This window comes from Chiloscyllium punctatum, chromosome 10 (assembly GCF_047496795.1).
Source record: "Chiloscyllium punctatum isolate Juve2018m chromosome 10, sChiPun1.3, whole genome shotgun sequence".
Lineage (NCBI taxonomy): Eukaryota > Metazoa > Chordata > Chondrichthyes > Orectolobiformes > Hemiscylliidae > Chiloscyllium > Chiloscyllium punctatum.
This window is the reverse complement of record NC_092748.1, coordinates 17,721,772-17,735,531: the sequence shown is the minus strand read 5'-3', so window position 1 is coordinate 17,735,531 and position 13,760 is coordinate 17,721,772. Positions and strand designations below refer to the sequence as shown.

At 38.4% G+C, this 13,760-nt stretch overlaps 1 protein-coding gene across 3 annotated transcripts in view; it reads right to left on the bottom strand.

The window, feature by feature from the left end:
* bard1 (BRCA1 associated RING domain 1) overlaps positions 1-13,760 on the bottom strand; it is a 175,034-nt gene that overhangs the window by 37,464 nt on the left and 123,810 nt on the right. For all 3 annotated transcript variants that reach the window (XM_072578614.1, XM_072578615.1, XM_072578616.1), the window contains 2 exons: positions 9,244-9,352; positions 7,794-7,926 (listed from right to left, as the gene is read on the bottom strand). In XM_072578614.1, the coding sequence (XP_072434715.1) occupies positions 7,794-7,926; positions 9,244-9,352 (242 nt within the window). The remainder of the gene's footprint in view (positions 1-7,793; positions 7,927-9,243; positions 9,353-13,760) is intronic.

Here is a 13,760-nt window from a genome sequence, read left to right as displayed (position 1 = left end):
CTTGCTTGTTCTAATTTTCATGAAATTGCTTCGCCTGACAAGGAACCTGAGTGGTAACCCAAGTTTTTCAAGGATTTTCCGAAGTCCATCACTGCTCACAATCTGGTATATCTTCGTAAGATCAGTAAATGGAATGGACAGGCCTTTGTTTGGTTCACAACACTGTGCCTGAATTTGATTGTGTACAAACACCATGTCTGTGGTGCCTTTGGTTGCTCTGAAATTGGACTGGATTTCTGTGGGGTTTTCTCTCTCAATAGCAGGCAGATGCCTGTTCAGAACTGTTGAACCAGGATCTTCTCAGCAATAGAAAGGAGGGCGAGTCCACAGTAGTTACAGCAGCCCGACTTTTCTCCTTAGATTTTGCACAAGGTGATGATAAATGCATCACAAGCATTCTGTGAAACCCCATCCTATTCCCAGCAAGCCATAAAAAATATTCAAGAAGCTTGGCATGTATTGCTGGACCATCACGCTTCAAGGCCTCAGGTAGAGTTCCATCAACTCTGCGCACATGGTTGCTCTTCACGAAACTTTGCTCAAGAGTTGGGCTCTCACTGATTTCGGAGAAAACGAGGACTGCAGATGCTGGAAATCAGAGTCAAAAAGTGTGCTGTTGGAAAAGCATAGCTGGTCAGGCAGCATCTGAGGAGGAGAGTTGATGTTTCGAGCATACGCCTTTCATCAGGAATGTGACATTCCTGATAAAGAGTTAATGCTCGAAATGTTGACTCTCCTGCTCCTTGGATGCTGCCTGACTGGCTGTACTTCTCCAAAAGCAAACTTTTTGACTCATTGAATTAGTTTGAGAAATTTGCTAGATTTGGTTGATGGCAGTATAATACATTGGGCACTTGAATTGAAATGAAATAGCTTTATTGTCACATACTAACGTGAGTACAGTGAGAAGTTCATAAGTTGCCACTTACAGTGTGATCTTAGGTAAAATTCTCAGTTACAGACTAGAGAGAAGAAAAAAAAGTTACATTACAGCTATACATAGTATAACCATAAGTCAGAAAAACAAGAAGCAAAGTTAAAGAGACAAACATCACAGTCTCTCTCCAAAGAGAACCAGCGCAAGGGCCTCCATGTTGTCTGACCACTGGCCACTGCCACCATGTTCTACACTTGGCAGTTGGTCGCAGGCAGCCCCACAGACCTGTTTTAGAGGCCAGTTGTCCACAGCCTAGAGAAGGGAGGACAGAGGGAGAAAACAAAAAGAAAAAGATCGGACAGAACAGAAGAGCTCTGGCTGCAGCATCCTACAATGCTGCCACCTTATTACTCAGTGCTGAAGTTTCCAAGTCCACTAACCAGCGATCAAGGACTGACACTGTTGATTGTGTAGTGTAGACTTTTTGGATGTCTAATCCAAACCTTTGGGATGATTACTGTGGTGTCTGGGACAAAATCATACACTTTGAATCATTTTTTATAGGCAATGTCCAATTGTTGCTGACTTGTGTATAGGACAGCTCTCAATTTTGGCACAAAACCAGATGTTAGTAAAGACATGACAGTCGACAGGGCTATCATTTGCTATTGTTATTTCCAGTGTATTAATACTGGGTGGTTCCTGTGGTTTCATTAATTATCTTCTTTAAAATTTTGGATAGGTTTTATATAACTGAGAGATTTCAAAGGGTGCCTAAGAGTTAACAGCATTGCTATGGTTCTGGAGTCACATACAGGCAAGGTTAGTTAAGGACAACAGATTTCCAGATGGTTTCAATGAAATAGATGGGTTTTTATGACAAATGAATTTTAATTCTAGGCTTATTAATTCAATTTCAATTCTACCAGATGCCAAAGAGGGATTTGAACTTTAGTCCCTTGAGCATTATCTACATTCTACCTAACCCCCTTCCCTACATATTAAAAGATGTTTTCTTGAAAGGATGTAAATATTAGGTCAGAAAGGAGATCTTCTGGTGGAGGCTGACAGTAGCTATGAGGAACTAAATATGTACTTTGCAGTATTCTGCACAATGAGGAGGACAGAGTAGCTACTTAAGATAAAAATAAAGAGGGACACAAAATGCTACTGAGCACTCAAAGAAAGAATGTTATGGGGCTAAATAGGATATACCCAGCATGACTAGAGAAGCGATGATGGTGATATAGGTGGTTAAATTCACAATATTTTAATCCTCTTCCTTGGATATGGGATTGGTGGCAGAGACTGGAGAATATAGATATTAAGATTTTGTTCAAAAGAGACAGATAAATGAGTTAATATTAACAATGCCATCGGAATTGTCTTAGTGCAGCTCCCAATTTTTAATCAATAAATCTTTGTTCTTATAACCTGAAGTTAAACATGTTTTGCTAAAAACCTAACCATTGATAGAATCATAGAATGGCACATCATTAAAGGAGGATGTTCAGCTTGTGTCTGTGCAAGTTCTTCTGGATTCTTTTGAGCTGGACCTAGTGGGAACAGTCTTTGGTCAGGCAACTTTGCCACAGTGAGTCAATGGAATTGGCTGGATTTTTACCGCTTCAAAATATTAGTCACAAAGATGTTAAGCCCCTACATTTTGACTAAACTTTAATCTGAAAAGCTCGTTCTTTTAGACAAACATGTTCCGAATATGACATTTGCTAAATGTGTTAGTAACTACAGACATCAAGGAATTTCATGTCTGACAAATTCTTCATCGAAATCAAAGAGAGCTAACAAAAGTAAGAGTTGAAGCTGTATACTTCTACCTTCAAAATCAATGTGCAGTGACAACATGGAATTTCCTTCCTTGTTGCAAACATCAATGACAAAAGCCTGGTCATGTCACTACATGAATAGAGAACAATCAGTCCTTTTGCAGTTCCTATTAACTCTTTCAATTAGAAGAGACAGGTCACAAATTGTACTCAACCTTGTAGGTAATCCTCTTAATCCTTCAATTCTTCAGAGAGCCAATGATTTTTATTTGTCACTTGTTTATTCAGGATCAGGTCTGAAGGGACTAACATGAAAACATACATTATTCTTGTAATCTGATTGTAAACATTCTTGCACTATATGAGAGTTCATGGTAGTAATGGGCATCAGCATGTTGGGCATGAGTCTACCTCAGGAGCAATTAGATTTAGTTATTCAAAATGACAGCATTACTGAGGCAAAGAACTGCACATAGCACACCAATGAGTCACTGGTTGTGGACTTTCAATAACTCCAAGTCAACTTATCAGGAATTTTTTTTTTGTGTGGTATCATGTGAATCCACTTCAGGATGCCTGTCATCAATTTTTGTTTTTAACCTCAGTTTGGATCTTCCCCTTTAGCTTTGCTAATGAGCATCTGATGCAAAATGATAGTCATGTTCCTCTTCCTGTCTTCCCTGTTCTCACTGTTCCAGCAGTACATGGCAGATGAGGTCCAGCTTACAACACAATGCAACTCAATACAAACTGATCTATTACTATAGAGTCCATGGAAGACCATGACCTCCTCTTGGAGCAACTTTTGTTTCTATTCTATGGAGTGGAGAGTTGGATTTAAGATCAACCAAAACAGAGGAATGGATGATTGGGTCAAGACTATTGCAGACTGGGCCAAGACCCTGCCAGGCAGTGTCATGGCTTTTAGAGCTATACCAGTCAGAGGGAGGCTGATGTAGAATTTCTATCCAATAGGATTGTCAATTACTATCACCAGGGAGAAAGTGAGGACTGCAGATGCTGGAGATCAGAGCTGAAAAATGTGTTGCTAGAAAAGCGCAGCAGGTCAGGCAGCATCCAAGGAGCAGGAGAATCGACGTTTCGGGCATAAGCCCTTCTTCAGGAAACTATCACCATCCTTCATAATTTACATCAGTCATTTGAGTTCACATAGCTACAGCAACAGAAAACATGAGCGATGTTCACAGAATATCTCCAAAGACAACCACCCTGCCTGATAAATCATCTATTCAATAGTTGATAAAATAATACTGGACATACATTGAGGTGGGGAGGGGGATGCAGGGGTGGCTGTAATGGGAGTGGAACTGTGAAGATCCAAATGAAATTATGTATGAATTAAAATAAACCCATTCAGAAATTGGCAATTCATAGAAAAGTACAGCACAGTACAGGCTGTTTATCCCAAGACATTGTGCTGAGCATTTATCTTAACCTAAGATCAACCTAACCTACATATTCTTCAACTTACTGCCATCCATGTGCTAGTCCAGCAGTCGCTTAAATGTCCCTAATATCTCTGACTGTACTATCACCACTGGCAATGCGTTACATGCACCCACCCTTCTCCGTGTAAAAAAAACCCTACTTCTGACATTACCCATACATTCTTCCAATCACTTTAAAATTATGACCCCTTGTGATAGCCATTTCTGCCCTGGGAAAAGTCTCTGGCTATCTACACCTCTCATTACCCTGCAAACCTCTATAAACATGAAAAGAGAAGAAAACTATATATGGCATCATGGTAGCCAAAATAAGTCCTAAAAATGGGCTTGGAAAAGTAAATTAAAGCAAACTGAATATTTGGTCCTCATATACTAGGGTGAAATATGAATTAGCTCATTTTTAAAAATGATACTCTGGCCACGACAGTGAGCCACATGTTTAGATGAATCTTACAGGCCTGTTATACATCTATAATGTTTTACATTCATTTTTATCTTTTTGCTTAGTTACTTTATCTCTTTTTAGCTTTCCCTTCGTATAGAGTCATAGAGATGTACAGCACGGAAACAGACCATTTGGTCCAACTCATCCATGCCGATCAGATATCCTAAACTAATAGAGTCCCATTTGCCAGCCCATATCCCTCTAAACCCTTCCTAGACTGGAGCACAATTTCCAATTCTTACCTTACGCTTTTTTTTTGCTTGCTTTCAATCTAATATTAGAAGCGTTGTTAATATTAGTAATACCTTTGTGAAGATCAAGGGGAACATTATGTAAAAATAACACTGGATAAAAGCAAATTACTGCGGATGCCGGAATCTGAAATCAAAAGAGAAAATGCTGGATTATCTCAGCAGGTCTGGCAGCATCTGTAAGGAGAGAAAAGAGCTGACGTTTAGAGTCTAACTGACCCTTCGTGAAAGCTAAAAAAAGGAGAAATAGAAGGGCTTTTGCCCGAAACGTTGATTTCGCTGCTCGTTGGATGCTGCCTGAACTGCTGTGCTCTTCCAGCACCACTAATCCAGTATTTGATTTTCAGCATCTGCAGTCATTGTTTTTACCAGGTATTTATACTAGACTGAGAGAAGGTGAGTCATGGCTCCAGAAGCAAAGGTAGCAATAAAGAGGTGATAATGACAGTGCATAGAGATTATAGGGAGATTAGGAGCAGTGAATGACCAAGTCTGAAGCCAGTGCTATGTGACAAAATATGGGGGGTGGGGGGGAATGGGTGAAGCAGAGGCAAAATGGAAAACAGGGGGGAAGGGTAGCAAAGGGGGAAGAGGAGAGGAAAAAGGTGAAGCAGGGGCAAAATGGAAAACACGGGGGAAGGGTAGCAAAGGGGGAAGAGGAGAGGAAAAAGAGAGTGGGGAGCGAGAGAAAGAGAGACAATCAAGAAATAAGAGGTACAGTTCCATTGGGATAAGTAATGATAGAACAATGTATTGTAAAGGAGATATAGAGAATGTGTAAAGGGTAACAAATAACATGGATAGTAAAGGGGGCTTGGCTGAAGAAGGGTGAGGATATTTTGAGAGAAGAAACAAGGAAAACATTTGCAAGAATGTTGAGAAACAGCAAGTAAAGAGTTAAATTGATATTGAGCAGAAAGGACAGTTGGAGCAGATGATACCATGTGCATGATTAAATTAGCAGAAACTGAAGGCTGTGATCTGCTCAGCAAATTATTAAATTAGCAGCTTGAAACGCAGTTAGCACAGGCCAAAAGTGGGAGTGGGTAAAATTGCTGAGGGGAGGACAAACAGAAAAAAAATGACGATGCAGCATATTAGGCATGTACAAACTTTTAGACAATCACGGAGCAAATGAAAGTAAGGAGATTTGAATATATAGGTACGTTTGATTCAATTACGGCTTCAGGTACCGTGTGAGGAACTCATGCCAAGTTCGAAGATATTATGCATATTACACTGCAACACTTAAATAAAGGTAAACAAGATACAAGAATGGAATCTGGATTCACTTATCCAACTCACATTAATTTCAGTAAATATCATCCAATACATGATTCAATATTAGTTTCCTTGGGACATCCAGCATGATAGCTTTGCCTCAACTACTGATGAAAAGTAATCATACACCGTCTGTCATTCCTTATCTTCATCTTTAATGGGCCTATGTTATTCTTAACTCTCCTCTCTTTCCTAATACATTGTATTTTGAACCTGAATTTGATCTTTCATAAGTGAAAAATATCTGCCTTTTTTTTAAAAAGATTCACTTCTAATAAAATAAATGCAAAATCTTTCAACTGACCTCTTTCCTGCCAGTCACTATTTCTGGCAACTCAATATTCAAACATAGCGCTGACTATAGTTCACTTTCTCCATTAATCACTCCAGCACTAATGCAGAATCCTTTGCCATTCTGAATGACTGAGAACAATTTGTCAATCAGCTTAACTGATCATGCTACAGCCGTGTTCAATCATGCTTCTCATCCTGGTGCCTCTCATAAAAACCAAGGCACACAATCTTGATCTGTCCGATTTATCCTGAGCAAACATTATCATTGAGAAGTAGCATCAACTACCAATTCCATAAATCCAGGAGACTTATAATACATATTAATTTATAACCAAGCAAAGCACCTTCCTCTTCTTTCTGTCACACATGGCCTGAGCTTTTTTTGGTTGGAGTGCAGATCATATCTTATAAAGGGTGGGGTGATTTAGGATCGTGGGAATCAGAGAGAGCTCCTAAACTAGTACTGTTAGCTGCATGGGTGGAATAAGAGGAATTGAGCCAGAATTTTACTCCAGTTTGGAGTTTTTAATTGCTGTTCTCACCTCTACAAGCAAGCACATGGTTTTGGGTGATGTGAAGACAGTATGAATTTATCAAAAGTTAAAGGCTTATTTGCACTAAATGTTTGAGATCGTCCATGTCCTAAATCCCTTGGTGTTGAAAGTATCTCTCCCATCATTAGGGCGGCATGGTGGCTCAGTAGTTAGCACTGCTGCCTCACAGCACCAGGGTCCCAGGTTCGATTCCAGTCTTGGGCAACTGCACATTCTCCCAGTGTCTGTGTGGACTTCCTCCGGGTGCTCCAGTTTCCTCCCACAATACAATGATGTGCTGGCCAGGTGAATTGGCCATGCTAAATTGTCCACAGTGTTAGGTGTGTTAGTCAGAGGGGGGTGGGTTACTCTTCAGAGGGTCGGTGTGGACTTGTTGGGCCAAATGGCCTGTTTCACACTGTAGGGAATCTAATCATTCTTTTGTTCCCTCTCTTCAAGCCAGTTTATTCTTTTCTGTTCATTTTTCTTTTCCATTTGCAATTTGTTTATGGCTTTTATATTCATAAGATGCAATTAGTATAAACTAACTCCTTTAGCAGCACTTTATGCAGTTATGGATCTGTCGTTCACTTATGAAATATCCCCATGAAAGTTCATGTTGCAGCATAGTTTACAGTCTTTGCTGCTCCAATGTTCATCTTGTTTCCCATATTATACGTTTGTGGACCTCAAATAATTTGATGATGTAACACTCAAATAACAATCCAATTTTATTTTCAATTTCTAAACTCCATAAATAAAACTATAGAAAATAATGGCATTTCCATCCAAGTATGATCTTATACAATTAAACAACTAGGGTTAGCATTTGGCATGCCTATGTAATGAAACATACCCAAGGTATTAAATTCAGTGCAGTTCCCAGCTTTCAACAGCTTTACTAATTTGTCAAGTTTTTTCTTCTTGGCTCCAAGGAGATCACTTCCCAGTAACACAATAGGTCCATCTCTTCTCTGGTTTGAAGTCACCTATCCAATACAAGGACATAGAAATTGGTTAGTCTTGATTAAGGTAAACATCTGTACAGATAGATGCTGGACCACTAAGAATCTACTCTTCAATATTAAACACGTGAACACACCCTGGAACTGAGCACAATGGACTTGCAACCAAGTTATACCTCCTCTGATACTAGTTTAAGAATAATAGAATGCTTGGATTAACTTAACCTTAACAGTGAATGAGTGACAAGTACTTCTAAGATTCTAAATGTTAAAGAGCTTGACTGCAAAAGTACTATTCCTTTGGCTGTCATGTCAGTAATATTGCTAATCATGCTTTAAACAAACTGGATGAATAGGATAGAAACATAGCTACTTGCAATAGCTGGCAATTCCACAATGTAATAAAAATAGAAAACTGCAGATGCTGAAACACAAATAGGAATTGCTGAAGGAACTCAGATTTGACAGTATCTGCAGTGAGAGAAGCAGAGTTAACTCTTTGAGTCTCGTGATCCTGCATCAGAACCTACAAATTCAACAGTGTTTTGCTGATTTGAGCCCAGGTTTAACCACTGTTTAATGATGTTATCGGATTCTAGCTAGCCTGTAAAATCTGGGCCAGGGACGAGGGAGGAGGAAAAAAAAGCCAAGGAAACAAATCACAAACAGAAAATTTGTGTACAACCTATTGTGTCTGTACCAGCAGACAGAAAGCTTTTATGCCTAATTCTACTTTCCTGCTATAGGCGTGTAGCACAGAATGTCAAATATTCTTTACAATGCAACTCTCTGCCATGCTTTGAAGCAGAGTGTTCCAGGCCTCCCCCATCACCCAATGTGCTCTGTAAGCTCCAGCAACGTGCTGTCATGTGCCCCTTTATGTTGTCAGGCAATAAATAAACCACGATGTTGAGCATTTCAACAAATCATTCCACACAACCTAAAAAGAAAATAGAGGTTGTGCTGCTGCCATCCTTTCCTATTTATTATCCAGTGATCTCTACTGAAAGCATGTGGATAGCTAAAGACTGGGTTAATCTGTGGCACCTGATATATTTGAATAATGTGCAGCTACCATCCATATTCATCCTTGGATGATGCAATAAAAGTCCACATGGAATTGCACATCAGTCAACTGAAGAAACTAAATTAGCTCCTTCGAATATTAGTGTTGTCTAAGACTTTCATTTAAGCATCCATTAAAAGATTTATTTTATAGAATATTGCGGTAATAAACTAAGTTTTTGTCGTTAAAGACAATTAACAATAATGAATAGGTAGTTATTGGATACTAAAATCCATAAACACCAAAAGGATTACATTCTATCATTGAATACTTACTGCAAAGCAGTGCTCAGCAACTGGATCCTCATTTTTGGGGGAGTGATGTAAAGCTGCTATCATTTCTTCTGAATTTGCATAATCAACAGGCCGCAGCCCAAAGATATTGCTGAGGAGATCATTTAAAAATAAATATTTCAGCAAATTGGCATATAACAGACATATCCATAAAACATTATGAAATATGATCAATCAGGATTCAGATGTTCATAGTTTTGGGAGAACCCACATTTGAAAAATTTAGATAGTAAACTCATTCAAAAAACATACTGAAAGAAGATTTAAAAAGATACAGATCATTTCAGACACCCGAGCACAGAAAACATAGAAATGGGCAGCTCAGCATTTTGCAGAATATCAAATTAACACTTGGATTTCCACAGATTTTTACAGATCACCAACAATCTCACTAAATGTCCCACTTCTGTTGCTATGTTCCAAATTTCTCATGCTAAATATGATTTAAAAGAATGTGATATTGCTTTGATGTATCTATATAAATGTGTGCGTGGCCTTTTTGATTGTTCCTTTGCACCGTAAAATTGCTAAGCATACTCGGGAAATTCTTCCATGAGAAGAGTTGATAGTTGACAAACTTGAACCTCTATATAAGCATATAATTAAAATTAGTCAAAAGGAACAACATATTGAATTTAACATATATAAAAAGGAAATAATGGTGTTTAAGGTAGGCAACACCAAGGAACCAAAGGTTTTGATCTAGAGTACTAAAAGAGTTATGACATAATTAGGAGGGGAGCACTGACCCCTATCCTGGTCTTATCTCCCCCACTGGTCACAAAGTCGGAGTTTAAAACAGAAGAGATTTTGGCAATTATATATACAGCCTGTACATAGCTCAGTGCCAGAACCAATTCAGTCAGGCTCTTTACATAACAAAGAAATTAACTGTTGTGAACAAAAATCTTACTCAAGCAAAGGTATAAGAATGGTTACAAAAGATTTAAATCATGCAAATATATACAATTACCGCCCTTGAAAAATAACAGGTATATATAATCAAAAATATAAAATCTCTGCATAGTGTCATCTTAAAAATACACTGGCCAAGTCAATAATTAAATTAAAAAAAAAACAGAATTATTCACCGATTGTCCAAATGTTAAGTAGTAGTTGAAGTCACTTTGCCCACAAACTGCTGGCATTAGGGATTCGTCCTGGATCAGGTAAAAATTACTATATCTGGACTCAGAGGTGGCAGATTCCCGTTCAAGAATTCTTGGGTTGCAGCAATGAAGACTATTCCTGTAGGAACCCTCCATTTATGGAAGTGAGGCAGTGCAATGGGTTTATATCTCAAACCTTGAAAAGATGGGTTTCAAAGAAAGACTGTTGCTCCAGTTAAGTTCTCAACTCACACTGTGCTTGAATCCAATGGCTCCAATACACCCAAACACTCGGTCCCGAGTCCTTTCTCAAATGATTGCAGTCTTACTGACTCTACCAAAGCAGCTGGTGTTATTTACAAATGCAGCATTCTCCTTTACAACAACCAGTATCCTTTTATTCGCAAAGTTTTCTTTCAAGGTCTAGATGTCCAAATATTATAAACTCATATTTCAGATTTTCATAACATGAACAGACAGGGTAATTGCACATGCATTGTCACAATTTCCAAGGGCTCTGTTGATTTGGACATGCTGGTTTTAGATTCGTAAATTGCAAATGTCACTTCATTACTTAAAACAAGTGATGACCAGATTCCACCTGTTCAGAGGAAACTATAATTAATCGTCCACACACAGTCGGCGGACTGCCAAAATCTCACTTACTAAAATGCATATCCAAGATCGCAATGTTTTTTCAACATTTCTCAGTCTGCTCAGGGTATATTCACATTATGAAACATTGATCCCAATGAAAATTGACAAGCATTCAAAAGTTAATCAGAAAAATGTATGTCCAGCATAAGCAAACAAATGTCACATTGGGTTAAAACACCAGGGATATCAAAATCTAACATAAATACACTAATTTGGCAAAGAATAAAATCAATGCCATTTTGAATGGGTATTTCCTATTATGCAGGTTTTAATATTGTTAATAAAAATAATTAATAATGCATATATCATGAGGAAACCTTTCAAAGTACCTTTTTTTCCCCAAACCACATTCACTATTTAATGTGTGCAAGTAACTTGATCAACTTTTTGAAGTCTAATGAAATTAAATCTTTGGAGATAGGACTTCAGTGCTAGTCAATGGATCAACTTAAGCCACTTTAATTTGATTAATTACAAAACAAAGGTGACAGTAGGATGAACAAAATTCCTAGTCAAGTTCAATAGTTTTCTATAAAGCATTTGAAACAGTAGTCATTTGTCATAGATGGTTTCCTGAATAATCTGTAGAAGTCATATGACAAAGGTTGCATCACCTGAACTTTCAAACAGTTCCAAAATGTAGCTCGACTGTTACTGAAAATGGCCCCATGCCGGTTTTGTTCTGCCCTACCTGGAGATTCAGTACCCCTGTAGTTTTCCTTAAGGATTCTGTGGTGGGGAAGGGACCACTGCCCACCTCCTTTTGTAAATATGCCTTTGTGTACGTCTGGAATAACTCAACACTGTTTTTTGTTGATATTCATGTTGAACAGCTCCATAACGCTGGGTTCGGTGCTCCATAGGCTATCCAATGAATGCATACAGGGGTAAACATTAATTGCTGCTTGAGGACCATAACTTGACAGTCCTTCGATCTGCCCAAAATTAGGTATTTCCATGCAAAAATAACAGTATGTGGGACACAAAAAATAATATCCAGCATAATGTGCTGACAGACATACCAAAGCTTTGGTCAGCACCTGCAAAGTGTCAACGGGTCAAGGTGACACTCTAAGGCCCCCCTACCACTGCATACTAAGGGACTGTAAACATGTAAAAACCTCTTGGAGTTTATGCTTATACAATAATTGTTGTGAAATTAAAATGTACATTGCCTGTCATGCTAAGTACAGTAAGGCACCTAATGAAACTATCTTTCTTGCACTTTTATGTCATGTTAAATTTGCGCTGTTAGTTCATGTACCTTTACAAATTTTGTGAATATAGAATATTTTGGGAGAACAGTAAAAGATATGAAGAAGGTCCTTCCATCCTGGGTATAACAGGACCTGGGATCATAAAATATTCGGTTTTGATGAATTAATCTAATCAGAAAATCAAGAGAAAGTTTAGTCAGAGTGGTTGTTTTGTGGAATGTGCTACATAGTTGAAGCAAATATCCTGGACGCTTTAAAAGGAAGCCAGATAAAAACAAGGGAGGAAGGATTAGAAGGATATGCTAATAGGGTTGGACGAAAAGGAGTGGGTTGAGGTTACATGGAATGTAAACATCCACAATGGACCAGTTAGGCCCAATGGTCAAATTCTATGCAATATCAAAGGCATATTTTTTAAGGGCATGTAGTCAGGTATATACAACTGGCATAAGTTAGTCACCAAAAGAAATGTTGCTAAGAGCTTGTACTCAAATTCAAAAGGCCAACTTCATGAGAGTTTGAGCAACACAGCAAAATTCTCCTTGTTTGGTCGAATTGGTCCCTCACCATGAAGATCAATTCTGAGATTATAAGTTATTGTCAGGGAAAACAATGAAAACAAGAAGGGTGCTGAGAATAGCTTTGGTCTAGGATGGTAAATGGGTGAGCCTTTCTGTAATTTAGAGCACAAGTTGCCTAATGAAACAATGCTTAGTCAATAGCCCTTTCAGTTTGGTACAGTGAAAGTCTTAAAAAATTACAGTCACTGGAAGTTCAAATATCTTTCTAAACGTTGTCAGTCGCTGAAGGGATCGTAAAGCAAAAAACCTTTCACCCATTGACACTTGATTTAAACATGACCCATCCAATCTCCAAAGTCCATACAGAAAACTGGGTTTAGATAGCTCAACACATAAAGAACATCAAAGGAGATATCACAGGGAGTCAGCACACCAACATACTTGTCACTCTGGACTGGTTCCACTCTGAGACTTATTTTTAATCTAAGTCTTGTTCCATGCAGTGCTTGTTTCAACTATGTATGGTTATCAAAAGATCCAGCTATGATTGCATTTCCAAGCAGTGCGCTTAGATTCTCTCCATCACAACCGAAAAATGCATTTTTTCCCATCTTGCAGGTCTGTATACTATATACAACAAACAACTCAGAGAGGTGGGCAAGCCTACTCAAGATCATGTCATATGTTATGAAGGTGTAAGGGGTAGTGTACCTTTAAAAGAAATAAAAGCTAGCAGAGCTATCTGATACAGCACAAGTGTTCTGAATAAGGTAACAATGTAAACTTTGGTCGACCAGCTAGATTAGCTGAGTTGCCTGGAGACAACAAAACAAATTCAAACTCGGCCAATCAGTTTAAATGAAGAAATAAAGTTGTTAATTTTTACTTTAAATAGTGCTTGGCCTCTCACATTTTCACAGATTACTGCACGAGATAAATCTTTTCTGTTACAGGTTTAAATTAGTGGGGGGGGGGGGAAAAGAGGAGGAGGAGGA